Source organism: Sinocyclocheilus rhinocerous, unplaced genomic scaffold (assembly GCF_001515625.1).
Source record: "Sinocyclocheilus rhinocerous isolate Xijiao unplaced genomic scaffold, SAMN03320098_v1.1 scaffold4111, whole genome shotgun sequence".
Taxonomy (NCBI): Eukaryota; Metazoa; Chordata; class Actinopteri; order Cypriniformes; family Cyprinidae; genus Sinocyclocheilus; species Sinocyclocheilus rhinocerous.
In genome coordinates this window covers 25,149-34,457 of record NW_015662051.1, presented here as the reverse complement: position 1 = coordinate 34,457, position 9,309 = coordinate 25,149, and the positions used below count along the sequence as shown (strand labels likewise).

Sequence of the window (9,309 nt, the reverse complement as noted above, 5' to 3'; positions counted from 1 at the left end):
TGTGTGTGTGTGTGTGTGTGTGTGTCTGCAGTGTGTGTGTGTGTGTCTGCAGTGTGTGTGTGTTTCCGTTCCCTTCCTCATGTTGTCCGGATGGTGATGATCTTTTGGGATGCTGTCCCGTGGAGGGATGGTCTCCATGGTAACTGAGCATCATCAGGGAGGATGCTGGAATCATGTCTGAATGTACTTCCACAGATCATGCTGAGTGTGTTTGTTCTTGACTGTCGTTTCAGAGCACATTAACAGAGGTGCAGTTTGGACCAATGAAGCTCTATGAAGATCAGCTGCAGGTACCGGCTCTTCATCACTCATACTCTGTGTTCATACATTATGCTGGTTTAGAAGGGTTTCTGTAGTAAGTACACCAAACAGTGAGTGTGAACATGCAGATTATCAGGCTTCCTGCTCATTATGGTGTGTGTGTGTGTGAGAGTGTGTGTTCTATATTGGGAGTTTCATTATTGCTCATTAATTCTTCAAGCTAATTTTAGGAAGGTTGAGTGAATCCAACCCGACTCCCGTATCCTGAGATTTCTGGAGCTCCCGTGAGAAGATATGAATAATCGCTCTGTGAATCCGCTGTATTTTCACAGACGCGTCAGAATGATTTGAAGGGCCTGTAATGTGTAGAATCTCAGGAACACATGGAGTCTGGGGTTTGTCAGGCGGGCGTCACAAAGTGCCCTAAAATCCCAAACTCGATCCTGTTGCCCTCTCTTCTCTCCCATAGTTCCCTGTGTCTCTTTTGAACTACTATCAACAATAAAAAAGGCAAAAAACAACAACATCAATGCTGCACGAAACACATCAATAGAAACGTCTGGTGCAGCAGATCTACATAGAAAGCTGTGAAATGATTTGTCTGAAGAATTGTGCACCATTAGCGTTGAGTTAGTATTAGTGCTGGGTTAGCATAAGGTTACTATTAGCGTTGGGTTAGCATTAGCGTTGGGTTAGCATTAGCATTGAGTTAGTATTAGTGCTGGGTTAGCATAAGGTTACTATTAGCGTTGGGTTAGCATTAGCGTTGGGTTAGCATTAGCATTGAGTTAGTATTAGTGCTGGGTTAGCATAAGGTTACTATTAGCTTTGGGTTAGCATTAGCGTTGAGTTAGTATTAGTGCTGGGTTAGCATAAGGTTACTATTAGCATTGGGTTAGCATCAGCATTGAGTTAATATTAGCATTGGGTTAGCATTAACATTGGGTTAGCTTTAGTGTTGAGTTAACATTAATGTTGGGTTAGCATTAGCATTGGAATTTTTTAATTCATGGCAGCTTTCATTGGCCAAGGCCCGCCCATGAGGCCGTTTGACCGACATGTTAAACAACCAATCACAGTTCGTTTCGTTCATCGTCACGTTTCGGGGCGTGGAAATGTCGCCACAATAACAGACTGGTGTGTAAAACTTTCGGACGTATTTTAAAGATTCTGTGCCGCGAACTTTTTTCACATACTTTTGAAAATCGTTTAGTTGATCCTGATAAGCGCTCGTCGTCACAGATGTAAACATGACGGCTTTCTTCTTTCGTGAGGGGGTTTGGCGGCACGCCATCTTTGTTTCCAGGTGGAACGTTAAAGAACGCGACACACACATCTCCCGGAAATCCTGTATAATTCAACAAATCCGATGACGACTTCGAAACTCCTGAAGTGTGCTTTTGTGTGCCATATGCATCAGACATTTAGCCAATGGTCCGTGGGCGTGATGTCTGAGGCTGAGACTAGCATTAGCGTTGCGTTAGTATTAGCGCTGGGTTAGCATTAGGTTGGCGTTAACGTTGGGTTAGCATTAGTATTGTGTTAGCATTAACACTGAGTTAGCATTAGTGTTGGGTTATCATTAGCATTGAGTTAATATTAGCATTGGGTTAGCATTAGCGTTGAGTTAACATTAATGTTGGGTTAACATTAGCATTGGGTTAGCATTGAGTTAGTGTTAACGTTGGTTTGGCATTAACGTTGAGTTAGTATTAGCGTTAGGTAAGCATTAGCGTTGGGTTAGCATTACCATTGAGTTAATATTAGCATTGGGTTAGCATTAGCATTGGGTAAGCATTAGCATTGAGTTAATATTAGCATTGGATTAGTATTAACGTTGGGGTAGCATTAGCATTGGGTTAGCATTAGCATTGAGTTAATATTAGCATTGGATTAGCATTAACGTTGGGGTAGTATTAGCGTTGAGTTAACATTAATGTTGGGTTAGCATTAGCATTGAGTTAGTATTAGCGTTGGTTTGACATTAACGTTAGGTTATCATTAGCGTTGGGTTAGCATTGAGTCAGTATTAACGTTGGGGTAGCATTAGCATTGAGTTAATATTAGCGTTGGGTTAGCATTAGGTTGGTGTTAATGTTGGGTTAGCATTAGCATCGGGTTAGCATTGAGTTAGTATTAGCGTTGGCTTAGCATTACCGTTGAGTTAGTATTAGCATTGAGTTAGCATTGAGTTAATATTAGCACTGGGTTTGTATTAGCGTTGAGTTAGTACCACGGGATGTCAATCCTGTGGCAAAAACAGAGAAACAAATAGGGACATAATTAGCGTAGCTGCTGTTCCAACCAAGCAAAATTTATTTGTTTAACCCAAACTAAAGAATAATAATGTGCATTTGATCAGATATAACTGCAGTACAAGATTATGATATGCATTATTTGAATGCTTGGCCAAAGAGATGTGTCTTTAATCTAGATTTAAACAGAGAGAGTGTGTCTGAACCCCGAACGTTATCAGGAAGGCTATTCCAGAGTTTGGGAGCCAAATGCGAAAAAGCTCTACCTCCTTTAGTGGACTTTGCTATCCTAGGTACTACCAAAAGTCCAGAGTTTTGCGACCTTAGGGAGCGTGATGGATTGTAGCGTGGTAGAAGACTAGTTAGGTACGCAGGAGCTAGCCCATTAAGGGCCTTATAGGCAAGTAATAATATTTTGTAACTGATACGGAACTTAATAGGTAGCCAGTGCAGAGACTGTAAAATTGGGGTAATATGATCATATTTTCTTGACCTGGTAAGGACTCTAGCCGCTGCATTTTGGACTACCTGTAGCTTGTTTATTGAGGATGCAGGACAACCACCTAGCAGTGCATTACAATAGTCCAGTCTAGAGGTCATGAATGCATGAACTAGCTTTTCTGCATCAGAAACAGGTAACATATTTCGTAGTTTGGCAATGTTTCTAAGATGGAAGAATGCTGTTTTTGTAACATGGGAAATATGATTTTCAAAAGACAAGTTGCTATCTAATATAACACCCAGATTTTTGACTGTAGAGGAAGTAACTGTACATCCGTCTAGTTGCAAATTGTAATCCACGAGATTCTGTGTACTGTCTTTTGGTCCAATAAGTAATATCTCTGTCTTATCCGAGTTTAATAGGAGAAAATTATTGGTCATCCAATCTTTTACATTTTTAACACATTCTGTTAGCTTAGATAATTTAGAAGTTTCATCTGGTCTTGTTGAGATATATAGTTGAGTATCATCTGCATAACAGTGGAAGCTAATCCCGTATTTTCTAATAATATTACCAAGGGGCAACATGTATATCGAAAATAGCAGAGGACCTAGGACAGATCCTTGTGGCACTCCATATTTTACTGGTGATAATTGAGATGACTCCCCATTTAAATGAACAAGGTGGTAGCGATCGGACAGGTAGGATCTAAACCATCTTAAAGCCTGCCCTTGAATACCTGTATAGTTTTGTAATCGATCTATGAGTATGTCATGATCTATAGTGTCGAACGCAGCACTAAGATCAAGTAAAACTAGCAATGAGATACAGCCTTGGTCTGACGCAAGAAGCAAGTCATTTGTAATTTTAACAAGTGCAGTTTCTGTGCTATGGTGGGGCCTGAAACCTGACTGAAATTCTTCATAGAGATCATTTTTTTGCAGGAAGGAGCGCAATTGAGCGGACACAACTTTTTCTAAAATTTTAGACATAAAAGGAAGATTTGAGATGGGTCTGTAATTTGCCAGTTCACTAGGATCTAGTTGTGGTTTCTTAATAAGAGGCTTAATAACCGCCAGCTTGAATGGTTTTGGGACGTGACCTAAAGACAACGACGAGTTAATAATATTGAGAAGCGGTTCTTCTGCTACAGGTAACAACTCTTTCAGTAATTTAGTGGGTACAGGATCTAACAGGCATGTTGTTGGTTTAGATGCAGTGATAAGTTTATTTAGCTCTTCCTGTCCTATAGTTGTAAAGCACTGCAGTTTATCTTTTGGTGCGATGAATGAAGCTGAAGTATTATACGCTGTAGAATCTACATTTGTTATTGTATTTCTGATGTTATCTATTTTATCAGTGAAGAAATTCATAAAGTCATTACTATTAAACTGTGAGGGAATATTTAGATCGGGTGGTGTCTGGTTATTTGTTAATCTAGCCACTGTGCTAAATAAAAACCTTGGATTGTTTTGGTTATTTTCTATGAGTTTGTGGATATGCTCGGCCCTGGCAGCTTTTAGAGCCTGTCTATAGCTGGACATACTGTTTTTCCACGCAATTCTAAAAACTTCCAAGTTCGTTTTTCTCCATTTGCGCTCAAGACTACGAGTTTTTTTCTTGAGAGAATGGGTATTACTGTTGTACCATGGCGCAGTACGTTTTTCTCTAACCTTTTTCAATTTGATGGGGGCAACAGCTTCTAATGTATTAGAGAAGATAGTGCCCATGTTGCTAGTCATTTCGTCTAGTTCATGTGTACTTATTGGTACACAGAGCAGTTGAGATAAATCAGGCAGGTTATTTGTGAATCTGTCTTTGGTGGCTGGAACAATAGTTCTGCCCAGACGATAACGCGGAGCGATATAGTTATTATCAGTAATACGCAGTATGCACGATACAAGGAAATGGTCAGTAACATCATCACTTTGAGGTACGATATCTATATCAGTAAGATCAATTCCATGCGATATAATTAAATCTAGCGTATGATTAAAACGATGAGTGGGCCCGGTGACGTTTTGCTTGACTCCAAAAGAGTTTATTAGGTCAGTAAACGCAAGTCCTAATGCATCATTTGTATTATCAACGTGAATGTTAAAATCTCCGACAATTAGCGCTTTATCAACAGTAACCAATAGGTCTGAGAGGAAATCTGCAAATTCTTTTAGGAAATCTGTATATGGCCCTGGTGGTCTATACACAGTAGCCAGAGCAAGAGATACGATAGATTTCTTTTGCATATCTGACAGTGTAACATTAAGCATTAGTATTTCGAATGAGTTAAACCTGTATCCTGTCTTCTGAGTAACATTGAGAATATCACTATATATTGTTGCAACACCGCCGCCACGACCAGTCTGACGGGGCTCATGCTTATAACAGTAGCTTGGTGGAGTAGACTCATTTAGACCAATATAATCATTAGGTTTTAGCCAGGTTTCAGTCAAGCAGAGTACATCAAAACGATTATCTGTGATTATTTCATTTACAATAACTGCTTTGGGTGAGAGTGATCTAATGTTTAGGAGCCCAAACTTTAAAAATTGTTTTTGTTCATTTATTTTACATTTTTCTGGTTTAATCACTATCAGATTTTTTCTAGATCCTGCATTAAATTTATATTTTGACCTCACTATTCGGGGAACAGACACAGTCTTTATAGATTGGACAGCACAAGTACTTCTATCATTTAAGCGGGTAGAACACAAGTCATCAGGGCAGTTATTTGAGATTTGACTTACTAGTCATATGGTGCGTAGCGTCCTGGAGATGTTGTCCGACATGAGTTCCGCTCCGACTCTGCTGGGGTGCAGGCCATCAGCGCGAAAAAGCCTAGGACGCTCGCAGAAAAGATTCCAATTATTAACAAAGGGCAGTTTCTGTTCTTTACACCATGACAATAACCATTCATTTAAAGCAAAAAGTCTACTGAACCTTTCGTGTCCTTGTCGATACGTGGGAAGCGGTCCTGACACGATGATCGTCGTCGCGGGCGATGTGCGGTGCACCGTCTCGATCAGGCTCCTGAAGTCCCTCTTCAGTGTCTCCGTCTGCCGCAGCTTGGTGTCGTTAACCCCCGCGTGAAGCACGACTGCTCTGCTGCTCTTGTCGCCCTTCAGGATCTCCGCAGAAACAGCAGAAACATCGAGAACACGAGCACCAGGGAAACAGTGAGTGTGCACTTTACCTTCAGCTCGGACGTGCCGGACGTGCCGGACGATGGAGTCTCCGATGATCACAGCGTCGCGTTCCGTCTCGCGGAGGGGAGCGAAGCGGTTCCGGGTGGAGATCTCGAAGACCGGAGGCGGCGGAGGGGGAGAGGTCGTCGCCCGGGGCCTGGCTCGCGTCTTCCGCTGCGGCTGCACCCAGGGTCCGTGGTGTCCCGGCGCCGGAGTGAAGAACATCTGGGAAGATCGCGTCCTGGGTGCACCGGGCCTGTGCAGAGAAACACACGGAGTAGAGGTGGTGGGAGAATTAGCAGCGCGCTGTATACTTACCTCGGACTTGTGAGCATCAGCCTGGGATGATTCCAGCGCGGCTCTCCACTCTCTCAGCTGGGTCTGCCTCTCCACCAGGTCGCGGATCTGCTTCTCCACGGCCTCCAGCTCGAGCTGCACCGAATGCAGCTTGAACGTGTCCTCACCTGCACTCAAAGGTAGACACACATCCGCCATTAAAGCAAGTAACAGTGAGTAAAACAATGGTAATGTGTGTGAATAGAGTATTTGTAATGTAAGCGAGGTTAGCGGCAACCACGCTGGCGATGCTAGCGGGCTATTTGCTAATAGCGGACTCGGGAAATCAAAATAAAACTAGTGATAACAAGGCGCTCTGATTGTTTTTGTTGTAGAATATTAGCACTGGGTTTGTATTAGCGTTGAGTTAGTATTAACATTGGTTTAACATTAGGTTGGTGTTAATGTTGGGTTAGCGTTAGCATTGAGTTAGTATTAGCGTTGAGTTAGTATTAGCATTGGGTTATAATTAGCGTTGGGATAGCATTAGCATTGAGGGCAGTATTAAGGTTAGTGCTGAGGTGTTGTGCCAGTGTTGCAGAGCTTTAATTACTGTTGGTAACTGAAACAGTGATTTCCTCTTCCTGTTTTTGTCCTCCCAGCTGATCCCACATTCCCTCAGAACACACAGAACACACGCCGAGCATCTGAACTGTTTGTTCACACAAGTCAAGTCACCTTTACTTATATAGTGCTTTATGCAACACAGATTGTGTCAAAGCAGCTTTACAGTGTTAGCTTTACACAAACACACTGTGAGCGAGTGATTCTTCTGCACTGTTTCAGTGAATCCGCTCAAATGAACTGCAGTATATTATGTTCATGTTATTGATGGAAGTTATTATTGTGGCTGAATTTCTCTGTTGGCCAGCACTGTCGAGCACACTGATGACGGCTCTGTGTGTGTGTGCGCGCACGTCTCTGTGTGTGTGTGTGCACGTCTCTGTGTGTGTGTGTGTGTGTGTTGCAGGTGCTGTTAGTGTTTGCCAAAGACGATGCTCAGAGTCACAGCTTCTGCTGGGCGTGTGAACGCGCTGGTTTCAGGTGTAATGTGGCCCGAACGCCAGAAGCGGCGCTGGAGAGTTTCCAGGAGAAGAACCACGATCTGATCATCATCGACCACAGACATTCCAGATACTTTGACGCTGAAGCGCTCTGTCGGTACGTATCTGTCTGTCTCTCTGATCTACAGACATCATTGTGCTGCTTCAGTACCTGCTGCTGAAGATCTTCATTAACAGATCGTTGGGATTCAAGTCTGCAGATGTTTGCTGATGATTTTTGTGTAGTGAGCAGATTTCAGCTGATCTCATTCTTTAGTCCAGCACCGTCCTGATGTTTGTAAGATCACTTCAGTCATGTGTGCATCTGTCCAGTCATAAACTCCTTCATCTTACAGAGCTGTGAAATCAAAATCTGTCTGTTAACTTTAAGCTCATCCGTATGCTAGTGCGCTCCTGTGAAATACATGGTTTATTTGAAGTGTAAAGTTTAAACGTGACTCTCAGCTGTCAAATAAGTTGTAATATTGAGAAACGTCAGGGGCTGTGTGAATACAGATTTAACCGAACAGCACTTCAGTGTTGAAGAGTTGACTCTTATACCTGAGAGCGTAAAGTACGATTGGTCAAATGTACTGCATTCTCAACAATAATTAGTTCAAATGCAATTTAACCACAAGAAATTACATCCACAACATCCACAAAACCGTCCACTGGAATCCCACTGTATGCAGTGTTCACATGGCCTGCTTGAAAATGTAAATGTGTTTTTGCACACTCTCTGTAGCAGGTTTGTGTGTCTAAGAAATGCTGAAATGTCTGTTGTTGTTTGTAATCCTCATTTTATTTCAAATTTTTTTTCTCAGCTCAATTCGATCCATCAGCTGCTCTCACAACACTGTGATTGTGGCTGTAGTGAAAAGGTTTGTGCCCAAATCTCTCTCTCTCACAACACACACACACTCAGCTGGAGGAGCGTTTGAAGCCGCAGACGCTGGACTTTCATCACACAGGGGTCGAACTTTGATTCTCCGTCAGACCTGAGACCTGCTTCTGTATGCTGTTTAGATCCTCTGTCACAAGTGTGTGTGTGTGTGTGTGTGTGTTTCAGGAGTGGCAGGGGGTTTATTATGCCAAAAAGAAGAACGGAGACAGTGTGCAGCAGAATGTGAAGATGACGCCTGTCATTGGACAGGGAGGGTAGGCAGCGTTTCTGTCTTTCTGCTTTAATGTTTTAAAGTTCCTTCAGAAAATCAAATGACTGATTTCAGCTTCATTTAAAAACAAACGTGTTTATTTTTATTTCTGAAGAAATGTAATTCAGCTTCCTGCTGGCCGAGGGTCAGGTGACTCTAGTTTGATCGCGTGTTCACATGTTAATATGTCTGTCTCCGTCTCTCCTGTAGTAAAATCAGGCACTGTGTGTCTGTTAACAGGCCTTTAAATGACCATAACAAGGTAAGCAGACGTTCAGTCGTCCGATAGTGATACTGTGATGTGTTTGTGTCGGTAATGATGTTTATGACTGATCTGTGTGTTTTGATCCAGAAAGAAAAGTCCTGTGAGCAAGTCCAGGCCGAATCACAGACAGGTACCAGAGTCACACAGTATTTATTTACACGTGATTTGATGATTTTGACTAATGCTTGAACTCAGAGAGAGAGAGTGTGCGTGAGTGTGTGTGTGTGACTGTGAGTGTGTCAGTGTGTATGTGAGTGAGTGTGTGTGTGTGTGTGAGACTGTGAGTGTGTCAGTGTGTATGTGAGTGAGTGTGTGTGTGTGTGTGAGACTGTGAGTGTGTCAGTGTGTATGTGAGTGAGTGTGTGTGTGTG

The 9,309-nt window shown here is 42.4% G+C and overlaps 1 protein-coding gene and 1 long non-coding RNA gene across 2 annotated transcripts in view; both read left to right on the top strand.

Moving 5' to 3' along the window:
* The first annotated feature begins 222 nt into the window (after positions 1 to 222).
* The window catches only part of LOC107727395 (high affinity cAMP-specific and IBMX-insensitive 3',5'-cyclic phosphodiesterase 8B-like), a 22,252-nt gene continuing 13,165 nt past the window's right edge, over positions 223 to 9,309 (top strand). The window contains exons 1-4 of the mRNA XM_016537256.1: positions 223 to 290; positions 7,447 to 7,637; positions 8,344 to 8,404; positions 8,589 to 8,677. Coding sequence (XP_016392742.1) covers positions 264 to 290; positions 7,447 to 7,637; positions 8,344 to 8,404; positions 8,589 to 8,677 — 368 coding nt within the window. The 5' untranslated portion in view covers positions 223 to 263. The remainder of the gene's footprint in view (positions 291 to 7,446; positions 7,638 to 8,343; positions 8,405 to 8,588; positions 8,678 to 9,309) is intronic.
* LOC107727399 (uncharacterized) lies at positions 8,431 to 9,145 on the top strand. Its single transcript, XR_001638349.1, has 3 exons — positions 8,431 to 8,677; positions 8,884 to 8,935; positions 9,026 to 9,145. It is a non-coding gene; the product is annotated as an uncharacterized LOC107727399 (long non-coding RNA).